The sequence below is a fragment of the Phacochoerus africanus genome, chromosome 4, assembly GCF_016906955.1.
Source record: "Phacochoerus africanus isolate WHEZ1 chromosome 4, ROS_Pafr_v1, whole genome shotgun sequence".
In the NCBI taxonomy this organism is placed as follows: domain Eukaryota; kingdom Metazoa; phylum Chordata; class Mammalia; order Artiodactyla; family Suidae; genus Phacochoerus; species Phacochoerus africanus.
Window position 1 is genome coordinate 42,640,625 of NC_062547.1, and position 16,255 is coordinate 42,656,879.

General features: G+C 48.3%; 1 protein-coding gene across 5 annotated transcripts in view; it reads left to right on the top strand.

The window, feature by feature from the left end:
* Window positions 1-16,255, top strand: part of SERGEF (secretion regulating guanine nucleotide exchange factor) — a 242,637-nt gene that overhangs the window by 51,019 nt on the left and 175,363 nt on the right. For all 5 annotated transcript variants that reach the window (XR_007134407.1, XM_047776177.1, XM_047776178.1 and 2 more), the window contains one exon: window positions 4,686-4,852. Coding sequence is in view for 4 of the 5 variants with exons in the window: in XM_047776177.1 (XP_047632133.1) it covers window positions 4,686-4,852 (167 nt within the window). In the remaining variant the exon portion in view is untranslated. The remainder of the gene's footprint in view (window positions 1-4,685; window positions 4,853-16,255) is intronic.

Consider the following 16,255-nt stretch of genomic DNA (forward strand, 5'->3'; position numbering starts at 1 on the left):
TCCTGAAATCTTAGAGTGGTGTTTATCTCCTCCGGTCCCTTTCTCTCCCATGGTGGGTGCCAAGTCTTGCAAATACTCGCCCCTCCCCCGCCCCGTGTCTTCTACCTTAGCTCCAGCTGATGCATCTTAGGCTGTGTCACTGTAGTGGCTTCCTTCCTGCCTTTTTCACTTACTCCTGCTGTGACTGTGCTTATTCCCTCTCCTTATTCCAAGAACCTTCTCTCTGTCATTAAGATGGGGCTGGCTAGAGTACCTGTCTCTCAGGGATGTTGGGAGGGATAAAAAGGATACTGCAGAGAGATGGCTTAGAACTGTATATAAAGAGTTCCTCGAACAGAATGTTTAGGCAGCAGTAGGTGCCATGGAAGGAGGTGTTAGCCATGAGATTAGTATCACTGGCCCTCTCCAATCTTTTGCCATCCGACCATCTCAAGACATTCATTTCATCACGCCCCGCTCCTGCCCGAAAGTCTGCGGTCTCCCCATGTTCCATTTAGCATGAGTCCCTAAAATGGCAAGATGAATTGTCAAGGTTTTGGGAAGAGGAAATAATGAGTTCTTCTATGCTTTTATCTTTTTTTTTTTTTTAGGGCCGGACGCATGGCACATGGAAGTTCCCAGGCTAGGGGTTGAATGGGAGCTGTAGCGGCCAGTCTACACCACAGCCACAGCGACTTGGGGTCTAGCTGTGTCTGTGACCTACACCACAGGTCACAGCAACGCTGGATCGTTAACCCTCTGATCAAGGCCAGGGATCAACCCCAGGTCCTCATGGATACTAGTTGAGTTTGTTTCCACTGAGCTACAGTGGGAACTCTTTTTTGTTGTTGTTTTTGTTGGTCTTTTGTCTTTTTAGGGATGCACACTTGGCATACAGAAGTTCCCAGGCTAGGGGTCTAATTGGAGCTGTAGCCGCAGGCCTACACCAGACCCACAGCAATGCCAGATCCGAGCCGAGTCTGCGACCTACACCACAGCTCATGGCAACACCAGATCCTTAACCCACTGAGTGAGGCCAGGGATCAATCCCACAACCTCATGGTTCCTAGTTGGATTCATTTCTGCTGCGCCAAGATGGGAACTCCAAGGGAACTCCTTTTATTCTTTAAAAATTTCTACTTTTGGAGTGTGTTTTACGCTGTATAATTTTGAAGAAGGGTAGCTTTATAATTCATAAATGTGTACAATGCAAGGACATACTTTAATAAATGAATATACATCTATCGGTGGGATGTTTAAAACTATTTTGCTGGTAGGGGAGTGCAAGCACATGAGTCTGGAAGATCAGGTCTGCAGACACTGAGCCTGGCGTTGCCCTGCGGTGGCTCCAGCCCGGCCTCCCGCACTCACCTCTGCCTCCTGCTCATGACCCTCACCCTCTGCACCTGGCCCACCTTGTACTTAGGATTTTTGCCACTGCCTATCCCCTCTCCCCACTGCTGGAACATTCTCCCTGATCCTCCCATTTTCTTTTTCTATCCAGAGGTTCACCTTCATGCCACCTGTTCCATCAAGCCTGCCAGGACGGTTTCCAGCTTGGAATGCTCCCTCTAAGCTCCCTAGATGTTCTTTGTCAGTACCACTCATCTGGCCCTGTAGTTTTCTCTGCAGCATTGGGACCCTTGGCCATGTATGTTCCTTGGCTCCCTAGTTATTCTGCACTAATTCTTGCAAGGACATACCTTTAAATTACACTTTACTTGGCGACTTTATCATTTCTCCCATTTATCTGGACACACATCCCTATACATGTTGGATGACATTAGTGTATCTCTTTTTTTTTTTTTACTGCAGTAATATATAGTTATTTACTCTAAGAAAAAGATTCATGTGTTACATTTGGAATCTGAATGTCCTTGGACTTGACAGCATCCTTCAGCTCAAGGCAGACATTGACCTACAGTGTCTTAATGAACATCTTTTGTATGTGGATTCATTGTTTTCTTTTTACTCCAGGTGACCTAAAGTGATAATCCTCCTGGGTAATGCCTTTATTTCAGTGCTGAGAGTTCAGAGTTCTGCATGGTCTCTTGGGAAGGAAGATGTTCTAGTGAGGAAAGCTGGATGGTACACAGAACATATCCGTTTAATCTGAGTTTTCCCTGTCCTCAAACACTGTAAGAATGGCTGTTTCATCAGGCGGGTTTCATCCATTTGTGACACCAGCTGTGCAATCATTGGATCTGCCATTGGTCTTAGAATCTGAAAACAGAGGTTTAAATCTTGCTTCTATGACTTGCTGGCTCTTTGAACTCAATCAAGTCATCGAACCTCTCAAGTCATCTAATCTCATCTGTAAAATTAGCTTAATAATCTGTATTTCACAGAATCTTTATGAGAGTTTATATAGAGACAGTGTCTATGAATGTGCCAGGCACCTGCGAGATGGTCAGTAATGTCTGTTTAAAGAAAAAGGAGGACGAAAGGAGCCTCCTCTGTCCCCTGGGAGCCTTCTGATACAGAGTGTATTTTGGGGAGAAACAGACAGCTTCAGGAAGTGTAGGAAGTGTACCTTCTTGACTGTGCAGACTTAGGTTGGAGCCTGAAGGCTGGCCATCCAGTCAGCCTGGTTGTCTCTAATAAAATGTCTGTGGCCTCCCCAGGGAGCATGAAGATTAATTAGTTAATCTTTGTAAAGTGCTTTGAAGGTGAAAAGTGCTACATAAGTGGAATGGTTGAATTGCTCTTGGAAATGTAATCATGGTAGCACCATATTCTGGCAGTCTTACTTGTCTTGCACATCAATAATCAATAGCGGAGAAAGTTCTAAGATGTTTTACTTGGTAAGAAAGGATTCACTGCGGGGCGTGTGATGACACAGTTCTTTCTGTAATCTTGCCGATAGCACCTTGCTGTTTCTTCCCAGGAGAGGCATGCTAGGGTCCTATCAGAAGTTAACAGTCTCTGGCTTCTCGGCAGTCTCCTCGCTCAGGCTGTCTGGTTGTAAATCCCAGCCAACTCGAGCAGGAGGACAGTGTGCCCGTTTGGGATGCTCTGTGGATCCTGGGCACATGGGCTTTTGGGAATCTAATTCTACAGACATGAAGGCAGAGCGTTGAGTGGTTATACGGTGATGTGGACCAGTGTGCATAAGCAATGCAGAGTGGTGCTGTGGGCTGGTAGAAGGAGATGTGGCTTAGCTGTGTGACCCTGGTCACTTCTGTGAACCTCAAATTTCTCACCTGTTCACTGGGGTCATAGTAGTTGATGAGAACAGTAATACAGGTGGCTCGCAGGCGGGAGGGTTTCATCTATTCTGTAGAGAATTAAGGAGTCAAGAAAAGTTTTCCAGAACTGGTGGTCCATGAGCTGGACTCTCAAGGTTGCGGTGTAGTTTAGAAGATGAATGATGTAAGGAACGTCATCCTGGGCAAAAGAACAGCATATGTGAGATTATGAAGTAGCACATGAGAAAGGACCTGCTCCCTATTTTTGTCATATAGCCAGTACCCCATAGGTTGAGCAGACTTGGTTCCCTCTTTGAGGAAGCTCGGAAATCGATTTCTGGGAACCTCTTGGTAGCCACGTTAGTGTCTGAAAGATTGATCCTGAGAACGGTGTCCCCGCAGAGCCCCGAATCCCTTCAAAATTCTGACATTTCCCCCAGGAGTCTGTGGTTGTTTTTTTAACTGACACTCTAAACCATATGTTGAATGTGGGGCCAGATGAAGCTTTGATATTAAACAGAGAGTATGTAGTAGATTTGTCTAGAATTTAATATGCATTACTTGGTGTTTTGTCTCTTAAGCAAAGTTTTTCTTTGTTAAAATAAACATGTGTAAAGAATTTATACAGCGCACATGGTTATGCATATTTATTGCAGGGAATCTGTTAATAATCTATGCCTCATCGGATTTTGCATTTCTGTTGAAATATCGAATGCGGCACTTGGTACAACTGAATAAGGTTGGCGAATTCTCCCTCATCTGGGGGGAAGAAAGGCCATTTCTTTGTTCCAAACTTCATTTTCTTCTGTCATCTTTAGCACTGGCCAGCTTCCCAGGTGGTGCATCTTGGGGACCGAATGCTTTTCAGGCTCTAAATGATTTTGTCTTTTTTCCCTTCTCTCACTCCCTTCCCTCTAGCACACACGGGCACTCACCTTGAGCCTGTTAGAAGTGCTTCCGTGGGTAAGAGCATAGAGTCTGAAAGGTCTTCTATGTTACAGTGGAGGAGAAAACTCAGGAAACTGGTCATTCATTGCGCTCAGAGTAAGGCCCTGAGAGTTTGTGGCCTGGGGTGAGTTGGCTGCTCTGGATACGGTGAGAGGGAGGAGAGCCTCAGAACACCCATCATCTGTCTCTGCAAAGTGCAGACACTTTGTATGAGGGAGGGAAGAGGGTGGGTGGGCCACTCAGTGCAGTCAAAGTGTTCTCTGTGGCCGTGTCCATGTCTATTAAAATGCAGGAGCACAGGCCCGAGGCAGCCCAGGTTGGAATCCAGGTTTGACACTCACTCTGTGTTTGCTCTTGGTCAAGCCATACATCTCACCCCTCTGGACCTCAGTTCCTGCATCTGTAAACATGTGAATACTCAGGCTTCCTTTATAGCAAGACAGGAGGGCTCCTGCCTCGTGGCAGTTGGTACTGAAACTGTGCTCACACTTTGTGTTGTCATTCTTTGCTTACCCATGAGAGAGCACATCTGTGGAATGGAGCCTTAATTCAAGTAATGTTTGTTTTTAGAAACTGGCAAGGTGTTTACCTGGGGCCGAGCGGACTATGGTCAGCTGGGGAGGACGTTGGAGTCTCCTGAAGGCTGGAAACCGAAGAAGCAAGCTTCATCCTTGCCCTGCTCCAGGCCAGCGATGGGTGTGCCTTTGTCCCTGCCTTGCTTAACAGGAGCGACTGAGGTAGGAGGTGACCTCTTTCCGCAGAGGTGATGCGACTCTTTTCCTCGTCTTTCAGGGAAGCATTCACTGAGGGCCTATTGTGTGCTTATAGTCGAGGCCTTCTGGTGGGTTCCCTGCAGGAGCCTGAAGAGGTCCTTGCCTCAAGCTGCTCATGGTTTAATATGTTAGACGAGGCAGTTACCTGTCGTGAGGCGGGCTGTGTGTGACCCCGTCAGATAGGTGTCCAGGCCTCCAGGTCCACTTCAGAGAGGGAGAGATGGGGTCAGGTGCAGGGATTGGTTGGGCTTCTCAGAGGCCATGGTTTTGAGCTGTGCCTTGGAAGACGGGTGAGACTTGAGCAGGCCCCGTGAGAGGGGAGGAAGACTGCGGCGGCGGTGGGCACAGCAGCGGGAGTGGAGTCATAGGGGTGGGAAAGGCAAGGTGTTTGGGGAGCACTGGTGGTTCTGTTTGGCTGGAGCACAGGGTGTCTGCGCGAGCAAATATGAGGTCATATTGGGAAGATGGGTTGGACCCTGATCAGAGGGGCCTTTAATACTGAGCTGACTATTTTGTTCTTCTGTTTATATTTCCCAGAGTAGAAACCATGGTAGTTCAGTTGCTTGGTTAATCCCCTTTAGTTCCCCGAAATGTCTTGAATTTCTACATTTAAGGCAGGAGTCTTAATTTCTCCAGGGTCTGTGTTTCTGTTACTAAATTTTACTTTCTGCTGTCCTTAAAAAAGAAAAGTCTAGGTTCTTGAGAGAATGAGGATGGCCACTCAGGAAATGTGCCTCTGAACCCAAGTTGGCTTAATGAAGGAATTCAGTCTTCATTCAGTCTGTCCAAAAAATTAATAAGCTAGTAAGACTTCTGTAATTAGCATCAGACTAATTACAACCCTGTCCATACCTAGAGGGCTTCCCTTCCCCGGGGCCTGCCTGGCCGCCTCCTTCCGGGTATGTAGGACGGTTCTCCATTTCTGCCTCACGTGCCAGCCCTGGCCCTCCTGGGCCTTTCCTTAGTGGTTGAGTCTGTCTCTCTGTCTGTCTGTCTTTCTTTAACTGTAACGGCACTGAGCGACACTACAGGGACAGCTGAGACGTGGTGATACTAATGGTAAAACCACCCCTAGCCTTCCACCCTGTCGCAACTCCATTCCTTTTTGCATGTACGTGTGTACATACTTTACAAAGTTATTGGGATGGTGTTTATAATGTTTTGTATTCGGTCTTCATTTATTTTAACATAAATGCTTTGCTCTGTTTCTTCTAGGTCTTTAAAGATCATTTAAAAGGGCTGTGCAATATATGATTTGAAGCTTCTGGGGTTTTCCAAACCATTCTGTGAATGTTGGAATTTAGATAATTTCGCTCCTCCCCCTTTTTTTTTTTTGGTCACTATGGTGGATTCTGCAGTGAATTAAATACCCTGTTGTTTCTTAAGGATGCAGTCTTGGGGATGAAATTGCAGGGGTGAAGGCCATGCGCATCTTTGTGTTTTTCGCTGGATTTCTCTAAATTCTGTTTGAAAGAAGTTGACGCTGGTGAAAGGGGGAATATGGTACTTAAGCTCGTACTGTCTGCTCAGAGAGTGAAGGTGCTGAGAGCTTGGTTCCTCACGTTTTAGACTCTTTAGCTTTCCTTTGTCTTTCCCGGAACATTTAAGACTTAGTGGTCAGGTAGCAGAGCAGAGGCACAGAGGCTTCATGGATTTTTCTGGGTCTCTGGTTTTATTGGCAAGATGAGACTAATAATATCTACCACAGAAGGTCATTGATGAGGATAACACACAAAGTTCTTGGCACAGGCCAGGTGTTCAGTAACTGTTGGGTCCTTTCTCTTCTTCCCCTCTGAAGCCTTTGAATGCCCTGTGGTAGCTATGCTTGCATGGGCAGATGTGGCCGTGCAAGCACTGTGGCAGATGTGGCCATGTCAGCTGAAGAGCTCTGACATTGATGCGACTTTTATTTAGCTTCTTGGCAGGGCAGTTGAGTTGGCTTGAGCCTGGAACCCCGTGGCAGTTTCATTTTCACGCTTTCCTCCATATCTGCTGCAGTGAGACTCGCTGGTCTCACTGCAGGTTCAGACTCTAGGATGTTTCCTGTTGGTAAATCGGGTCTGGGAACTCTCTCTGCTGTTGATGCCTAGGTCTGGCCTGTCAGGCATCTATTTGCTGGAGGCCCAGAGCTAGGCCAGTGGGTAGCTCTAAGCTACGAGGAGTGGATTTTCCTTGGGAAAGACAAGAGCTGTACTAAACCAGGTGATCTGCTGTCAGGGGCTTGGCCAGGGAGGTGCATAGACACTTGGCGGGGACAAGGAACAGCCTTGAACTAAGCTGACGATTCCTGACCTTCAAGGACCTGAGTGGCCCACAGCTGATCACTTACCTTCTTCTATGTCCAAGGGATAAGCAGAGGGAGGATGAGCTGTCTTGGCTGGGGCCTTAGGTAGGATGTCTGCCCAGAAGGGTCCAGAGAAATGGTCAAGAGGGAGGGGAAAGCACATGTGGACAGAGTTGACTATGGTATAATCAGTGCCTCCCATGACCAAAGACAGCAAATAAACACGTTGTTACTTGGTGGTTATTATGGTCCAGGTAGCATGCTAAATGCTTTGCATGTATTATTTCATTTTCACAATAAGCTTGGGCACAGGTGTTATAATCACTGTTATAAGAATAAGGAGACTAGTGGGTAAGTCACTGGCCATGGGTCACATAGTAGGTAAATAGTGGGGCTGGAACTTGGGCTTGAGGTACTTGAGGCTCACATGCTTTCTGTATAGATGACACAACCTTGTATGTGTATCCTCACTGCATGAAAGTTCTGGAAGTCAGGGGCTCTGATTCCCTGAGAGTCTCAATTTTTTTTTCTCCTCAGCCATGTGTCATTCTCATGTCAGCCTGAGAAAGATTGAGATTTTAGACCCGACAGACCTTTGTTCAATGTTTACAGGCCTGAACACTGTGTGTTTCATGCACTGTCTGCTTTGCCTTAGGTCCTGGGCCTCTCTAGCCACTCTAGCAAAATTCCAGGGGGTGGGCACAGTGGCTGGAATTACCCCCGTGCACATGTCAGGGCAGGGTGCGTGTGAGCAGGTCTGTTTGCTCCCTAACAGTGAATATACACCCACGAGCTTTTTCCTTTCCAAGCTCCAGGTGGGGCTGCTTCCTGCCCATTTCCTGTGGAACATTGGCTCTGAATTCTGCCCTAAGGTGGAATCCTGTACTTCATAGTTGGGCAGAGGTGCCTCTGCTCGCTTAGTGGGTACAGTGCCCCACCCCCTCCCCTGACACCCACCCCCCTCCCAAGATTCTAAAGCAGCTCAAGCAGGGGACCTGGGATGTTAGTGGAAACATCAGAAGGAGCAGCAGCCTCTGAAGGAGCAAGGTCTGGATTGGGAGTCAGAAGACCTGGGTTCTACCTGTGCTCTTGCCATAACTGGGTGAATTTGGGCAAGCCCTTTACCTCCTGTGCCCTTAGTTGCCTGATATATACCTTGGGGCTGTTAGACCAGGTGATTCCTAAAGGTTCTTATAGATCTAAGTTCCCTTCCATCACTGATTCTTATTTTATTGGAAAGATCTCTACTTTAATGTGATAACTGTGCCTCTGGAGTCCCTCAGTGTCATGGCCAAGAATCACTGACCCTCAAGCTGCTGGCTCATCTTGGGCAGACCTGGGAATGTTAACCAGTGTAGAAGTTCCAGGCTTTAGTACTGCTTGAGCCTTGCTCTGCCGCTTTGCCTTGGCTCTGTTCTCTGCCCTTGTTCCTCATCCCCAGGGCCTCCTGTTCCAGTTTAGGTCATTGGGACTTAGGATTGATGCTCCTGCCTGGTCCTCCCAGGACTTGCAGTTCAGCTTTGACTCCTGTCCCTGTGGCCGTGACCTTATTGCTTGGAACAGACAGACCTTGGTGACTCTGTCTTCCTAGAGTCTCCTCCCACCACCCCCGCCACTGGCTCTGAGTGTACTGTCCCAATTGTGTGCATGTCTCCTGTTTACCTCCTTCTTGGCTCTGGGCTCTTGCGCGTTCCATAGTCAACCCACTGAACGTGGGTTGGTACCTGCCCTATGCCTGCGTTGACCACACAGTGGTGCTGAGTGGGGAGGTGGATACAAAGATAAAGAAAACATGTCTCTGCCCTCAAAGAACTTCCAGGTACATAAATAAATTCCTTACCATGTAGAGTGAAAAGTGCTGTTGGAGGTGTGTATGAAAGGCCAAGGGAGCGGTGACAATGGAGTAATTTACCCTGAAGATAACTAACAAAAAGTGTTTACTGGGTTCTTAAAAATGAGTAAGAGTTTAGGAAAGAGAGGAGGTCCTTCCAGGCAGAGGGGCAACATGACCTAAAACTGTGCATCTGGGGCTGCTTTGAGCTCCTGGTACAGTCGAGGTACCTGCTTCTTCCAGTGGTCCAGCCTGGTTTTGCCATCTGGCTACCTGTCTCATCTGCCCTATCCCTGCCATCCATCCTTCTAAGACAGCTGTCTGAAGGAAAATAAGCGTCACATAGGTTATCTCTTCTGATCCTGGCATGATGCTGTGAAACAGGCCAGGAAGGATTATCTTCATTTTACAGTTGAGGAAACTGAGGCGCAGAGAGGCTGGCGGGGAGTTGGAAGACCCGAGACGAAGAACCTGCTTCCCGGTGTTTCTGAGAGCCTTGCTCTGGGGTCTATCTGCAGCCATGGATGGCCCTGAGTCATGCTCCTGGTTGAAATTCAGCCCACGTTTGGTGGAGGAGCACCAAATCCCGGGCAGGGAGCTCAGTGCACACGTGCATGTGTGTGCACACACGCAGCTGTTGGAGCAGGAGCAGGAAACATGGAAACAAACAAGAGTTGAACCAGGGACGGGGTGATTGTCAAGCCCAAATGCCGGCAGCCCTCATTTTGCCGCAGGGCTAAAACTGTTTGTTGGAGGATCAACCTGTGCACAGGGTCTAAGTGAAATCTGTCAGAATGAGTGGGAAAGAAGCTATTTTTAGTTTGCAGAGTCACTCACTCGACTGTGTTAGCTGAGGTTCGAGCCAGTCCCCTACGCTTTCCACAGTGTTATTTCTGAAGGAGAAATACCACTTGAATGCTGTGTAAAATCCATTAATGAACCTGGAAGTTTCCAGGGCGTCTTTGTCCTGCAGCTCCCTCGGAAGGCTGCCTTTCCTGAATGACCTTCCTCCTTTCCTCTATTTAATGCACTTCTAATTTTAAGTTTGTGTCAAGACTGTGGGACTTTGGTGCCCTAAATAATGCAGAAATCTACCACCAGCTATCAGCTGAGTCTGGAGAGCTCTGACGGAATTGAACACAACCTGAAAAAAGCATCCCCAAGTAGCTCTCTGGTAAATCCACAGCATCATCGCTCTTCTTAGAGGGCCGTGAGGTCCCTGAGACTGTGGTACCCGGGCTGCCCAAACCTTCCAGGTGTAGCGGTTTCAGAGGCCTCCCCAAACGGGGTGGCAGTGTTCACGCGAATGCTGTTTCTTTGGAGACTAGAAAAGCCAGCACATCTGTGTGTTAGCTGCTGCCCTAACGGAAGGAGAAAAGCACAAAACAAACCTCAAAGCAGGGGATTGGATTTGTCTGTGTGAACACTCAGCAGCAGAGAGAAAGAGCCACCAGCCAGGGCTGCCTTTGTTTGAAAGCGATGGTAGACGATCTGATACAGAAGCACTTGTTTACTACCTGCTATTTTTGTGTTTGTTTGTATTTATCATCTCTTCTCACTAAAATATAAGATGCAGGCGGGCGAGGGCCTTGTCATCGTCTTTGAAGCTGTGTGCCTTGTGTGTAGACTAGCTCCTGGCACCTCACGGGCGCTTAGTGGATGTTTACAGACTGACCACCCGAGAAGGAGATGGTTTCGGAGGGTACAGCCCACTTCAGCTCCTCTTCTCTGTCCCCCCACAGCCTGTGCTTCTTAATCCCAGGCCATTTCTGGAAGAGGCATTCCTGCATTCTCAGGCCCCTGGGCATCAAATGTCCTGCAGAGCCGGAGAACAGACAAGCACTGACCCTGTAATGTGCTCCAGCAATCCGGAAGTTTCTTATGAAGTCCCTTGATGGCAAGGCTTAGAGTCTTTTAATGCATCACAATTTACCAAGTGCTTTCAAGCATATGCATCCTCGGTTTTCCTTCTTTTCCTCGGCAGACGCTTATGAATGCCTGTGTCCAAGCGCTGTATTAGCCGAATTGGGGGAACAGAGGAGGGTGGGACAGATCCTGTCTTAGGAGCTTTTGAGCTGGTGGCAGAGCGGAGATAAGTTAGTTGCAGGATGAGCAGGACGTGGCAGGGGTGGGAGACAGTCTGACAATGAGACCTTGTTGACCCACCCTTTCCCTGTCCTTGGGGGCCTTTTCTTTCTTGCATTTTCAGTGCCTGTGGCTCTGTTGGATTCTGCGGGGTTGGGGTGGGGGGTGGTTGGGGTGGGAGGTGGTGACTGGAAAGGCTTCCTGAATTGGAAGCTTTGACATTAAATTAGTTCCCAAGGGAGCTAATGTAAAGTAACGGGGGAATCTTGGCAAGAGCTTGCATTAAGAGGAAAGCAGAGGAAGAGCAGCCAGCTAGAGCCTGAGTATTGACAAGGGAGGGAGGAAGAGAGCCAGGAACTGCAGCGTCCTGGAAGCCTAGGGGATTTCAGCAGGGACAGCAGGGAGCTTGGAGACTGAGACCAGGCCACTGGACTTGGTGGTGGGGAGGGGTGGTGACCCTTTTGGGAGAAGTGGTCGTGGAAGCTAATGACAGGACAGAGGGTGAAGGAAAAGGTGAGGAGAGAAATACAGGCTCCAGGTGTGAACCGGCCTTTCAGGAGATTCTGTGGTCCAAGGAGCTTAAGAACAAGCTCAGGAACTTGGAAGGAGAGTTCGTTTTGTTAAGTTGGGGAAACCAGGGTGGGTCAGAAAGCTGAAAGCAAGGATTAGAGAGAGAGAGAGAGAGAGAGAGAAAGCTTCCAGGGGAAGATGCAAGAGGGAGGCGAGATGGCTGGGGCAAGGCCACCGAGGAGCTGGGGGAGAGGAAGAAGGTCACTGCGAAGGGGATGGTTCTGACAAGAGGGAAGCACAGTTTTTCTTTTAGCACAGGTGTGAAGGAAAAAGGGGATACAGGAAGATGGAAGTTTTGAGGTGGAGAAGAACAGTTCTTTCACTAAAGTGTGTGGTACCCTCTGTTGTCATGGTTTTTCTTCACTTTATTTATTTATTCAGTAACTGTTGCCTGCATCCTACTGCGGGCCACGCCAAGTACAGGGTGCCAAGAATTCACGAGGAAACGACAAGGTTGCTACCCAATGCTGTAATACCATATTTATTAGTAATACAGTGTTCTTTGTTTGTTTGTTTGCTTTTTAGGGCAGCACCCATGGCATATGGAAGTTCCCAGGCTCAGGGTTGAATCAGAGCTGCAGCTGCCAGCCTACACCACAGCCACAGCAACGCAGGATCCAAGCCATGTCTGTGACCTGCACCACAGCTCACAGCAATGCCAGATCCTTAACCCACTGAGCAAGGCCAGGGATCAAACCCACATCCTCATGGATACCAGTCAGGTTCGTAACCCGCTGAGCCACAACAGGAACTCCTAATATGGCACTTACTAACATGCCCATGGTTCCATCAAACCTGGAGTTTTTTGAGGGCCCGCACTGTTTTTTTTTATCTTCGTGTAATTAGGACCAGGCTCTGTACAAAATAAATATTCAAAGTGTGCTGAAGCAGTGTGAGAGCTTCTGTTGGGCGGCTTAAATCTTCCTAGTTCGATCAAAAGCCAGCTTGTCTGCTGGTGTGATGAGGTTAGTGTTAGTGTCGGGGGCGGGGAGAGGGGGACACCAGGGAAGGACTAGTTTGCTTTACTCTGTAGGTGCATCCAGCACTGTCTGGTAAGAGCCTGGAAATGGGGGGAGAAAAATACCATTACTGGCCCTGGTGGGTAGAGCAGATGTTGCTGCCTTCATTCTCTGGGTGAGGAAACTGACATTCAAGGAGAAATCTGTCACGAGCTCAAGGTTACAGAGTACACAGCAGAACAGGGACTTGAATCTGGCTCTCAGCATCCTCCTCCTTCTCCTTCCCAGCCCTGTGCACCAGCGGCTTCCTCTCTGGTCGGTTCTGATCGGTGGCCCTGGGCTCTAGCTTTGGCTATAGCCTGTAGATGAGTCTGATGGAGACCTGGTAGCACTCTCCAGACTCCTAATCTGGGTCATTGTCTTCCGAGGAAAAGCAACAAGAAAGTGACCAACCTCAGTGAGGACTAGGACAGAGATGTTAAGTTACGATTTCTTTCGGGAAACCCCAGTGCTTGCTGGAGTTGTCGGTCTGGTGGACAGGGCTTAAATGGAGAGTGAGACTTGCTTTAGAATTTCTGCTGTCACCTATAATCCCTATGGCTTTGGGTGAGTCAGAACCTTGCCAAGCCTTAGTTTTCTTTTCTACAAAATGGGAGTAAGAATATCAACTTCACCTTGTTCGTAGGGTTATTGAAAGATGCAAACAGGCTATACGCAAGGGCTTTTGTAAACTCTGAAGTGCTGTACAAAGGAGTTACTGTTGCGTTCATAGCCTGTGAGCCACTCTAGGCTTCAGACACAGGTTTTGTTGTAAGTATGAATCAGAGCTGCTCTTCTGTCTTAATCATTTGAGATCTTAGAAGCTATAATGCACTGTCCTTGATTTTATGGCAAACACTTCGTAGAATCAGACCAATGAAGATATCTGAGGCTGGGTGCTTAGTACTCCATCCACAGCCAATCTCCATGCAGGGCAAGGGGAGCATGAATTCCTGTCCGGGTAGCCATCAGCATCAGCAGCAAGGATGTTTCTGGCATGCTTCCTCTCAGCAGCAGAGGAAATTCATCAGCACTGATTTAAAGTCCTGGTGACCTCATGTGTCACCACTATGCTCTGCAGCAGTACGACTGCCTCAGGCCGTGCCCCTGGTCACCCTGGAACTGACCAGCTGTCTTTTGTTGCATTTGACCTTGAAAACTGGGCTGTCCCAGGGTGAAAGTAAATTATGCCATGGTTTAGAGTGAAAACAAAAGCTGGTGAGGGTTCAGAGGAGGCTGCAGTGGTTTGATGAGAGAAATGCAAGGTCTGTGGAGGCTGAGTGAGCTGAAAGTAAAGGGTTGGCCAGGGGACTAAAACTCCCTCCATTTCCACCACTGTTCCTTGATCTGGGGGACCCCCTCCCCCCCATTATCTGTTGCCTGATTACAGTGACCACCCCTTAGTTGAGAACCTCTTGTCTCTAGTTTAGGTTGATTCCAGCTGCCCCCAACCCATCTGCCAAAATGATGTTCCAGAATATAAATCCGATGGTGGTTTGCTCTTAAAAAAGTGATTTTTAGAAAATACAGAAAACATTTATTCCCGCAATAGACACTTATTGAAAACCCACTATATGGTGGAAACTTAACTGAGTCTTCAGGATATAGTGGAGGATAAGACCCAATATCTGCTCTCAGAGGTGGGAGAAACACATAATCCCCCATTCCCATAGTCTGGTAAGTGCCTGGAAATGAGGGGAGAAAAATACCATTTAATACCCCACAGCAAAGAGTGGGGTCATTAGAGCATGAGATCCAGGATTGTTATTGGCCTTCTTCACCGTTGTCTCCCCATCGCCTTTTCTGAGCACCCAGTAGATGCTCAGAAAATAATTGTCATTGCCCTTACTTTTCCATGGCTTCCCATCTAGGATGAAATCCAAAATCTCTGGCTTGTCCTAAGAAGCTCTTCTTGATCCCACCCCCATGGGAATATCCAGCCTCATCTTCTACCAGTTTCTCCCTTGCCCTGTGTAATCCTTCTGTGCCAAACCCACAAAATCATCATGTTGTTTGACACTTCTGGGTCTCTGCACAGGCTGGTTCATCTGCTTCCCTTTGCTCTTGGCTGCTTGGATAACTACTGCCCATCCTTCAGTGGATAACAAAGATGATGCCTTGTATTCATCTCAGTATTCCTGCCATCCAGCCCATCAGACCTGCCTCGACTTTCTGTCTCAGTTTTTGTTTTTTTTTCCCCCCATGTCTGTTTTTTGCTTAGTGCTATTACCCACCTTCCTTGACTCTTGTGGGTCCCTGAAGTCCTTTTCCACCTTTCCTCCCCCTCCCCCCCCCCGACCTTGTCCCTGAAACCTCTTGAGATTACAGATCTGGAGTTTGTTGGGCTGCTGGAGGCCTGGCTCCTTGGCTGTGATGAACCCCTGCTTTCCTTTTTATTTTTCTTTTTGTCTTTTGTTTTTTTAGGGCCGCACCCGCAGCATATGGAGGTTCCCAGGCTAGCGGTCTAATCAGAGCTGTAGACGCCGGCCTACGTCAGAGCCACAGCAATGCCAGATCTGAGCTGCATCTGCGAACTGCACCACAGCGCACGACAATGCCAGATCCTTAACCCACTGAGTGAGGCCAGGGATCAAACCTGCAACCTCACGGTTCCTATCTGGATTCGTTTCTGCTGCACCACGACGGGAACTCCTTTTATTGTGTGTGTGCTTTTGCTTTTTCTAAATGCCTTCTCCTTCCCACCTGGGCCGCATCCAGACAGCTGGCCCTCTCTGCCAGTTCCACTTGCCACAAGAGTCCTACCATGAGCAGAGCCTGGATTTTGCCAATCTCATTGTCCAAGAACTGGACTCTGTGTCCTGGGACCCTGCTCACTGTTTGAGACCTTGTTCTGAATGGTTGATTCCTCAGTAGAATGGCAACTATTTGATTCCAAGTTCCTGCTGCTCAGAGCTTCTGGCTTAGAGGCCTTCTTTGATATTGGCAATGGCCTGAATCCAGCTTCTCTCTACCAGACCCCTTTGGATACTTTATGTTGAATGCCTGCCTTCAGAACCAACCCTGTAGTCACCCCTCTTCCTCAAAGGTTAGTCCTATCTAGTTCCAGCTTCTTCTTGAGCTACCATGTCCTGAGCCACTGAGGCCTTGCCTGGAAGGTGCTCCATGAGGGAGGTAAAGAGGAAACGTTGCTCTTGTCACTTCTCAGGGAGCAAACCCGGCCGCTCTGTTGGGATGTGGCCTTCATAATCCCAAGACCCCAGGCCATTTGGTAGTGGGACCGCCAAAGTTTGAAGAAATTAGAAGGAAGAAGTTCGTCTTTGTACGATGACATAATTCCCTTCTGTGATGTAGTGGTTCTGTGGGAACCCTGTCAGTGGTGGTGGCCACCTCCTGCATCTGCAGATTGCTGTTCAGAAGGGAGCTCTTTTTACTGGATGCCTGGCATCATCCAAGATGGGGGAGACTGGCTGTGGGTAGAAGAAATGGAAAGAATCAGAGATGTCTTTGTGAGAAGAGCAGCTGCTGCGACAATCAATCGTGAAGCTTCTGGCTTTTCAGAGGAGCCAGCAGTTGTAAGGAGAAAGGAAAGCAGGAGGCAGAGTGGAGGCTGCTTGTAGCTGCCGTGAGGACCTTCCATG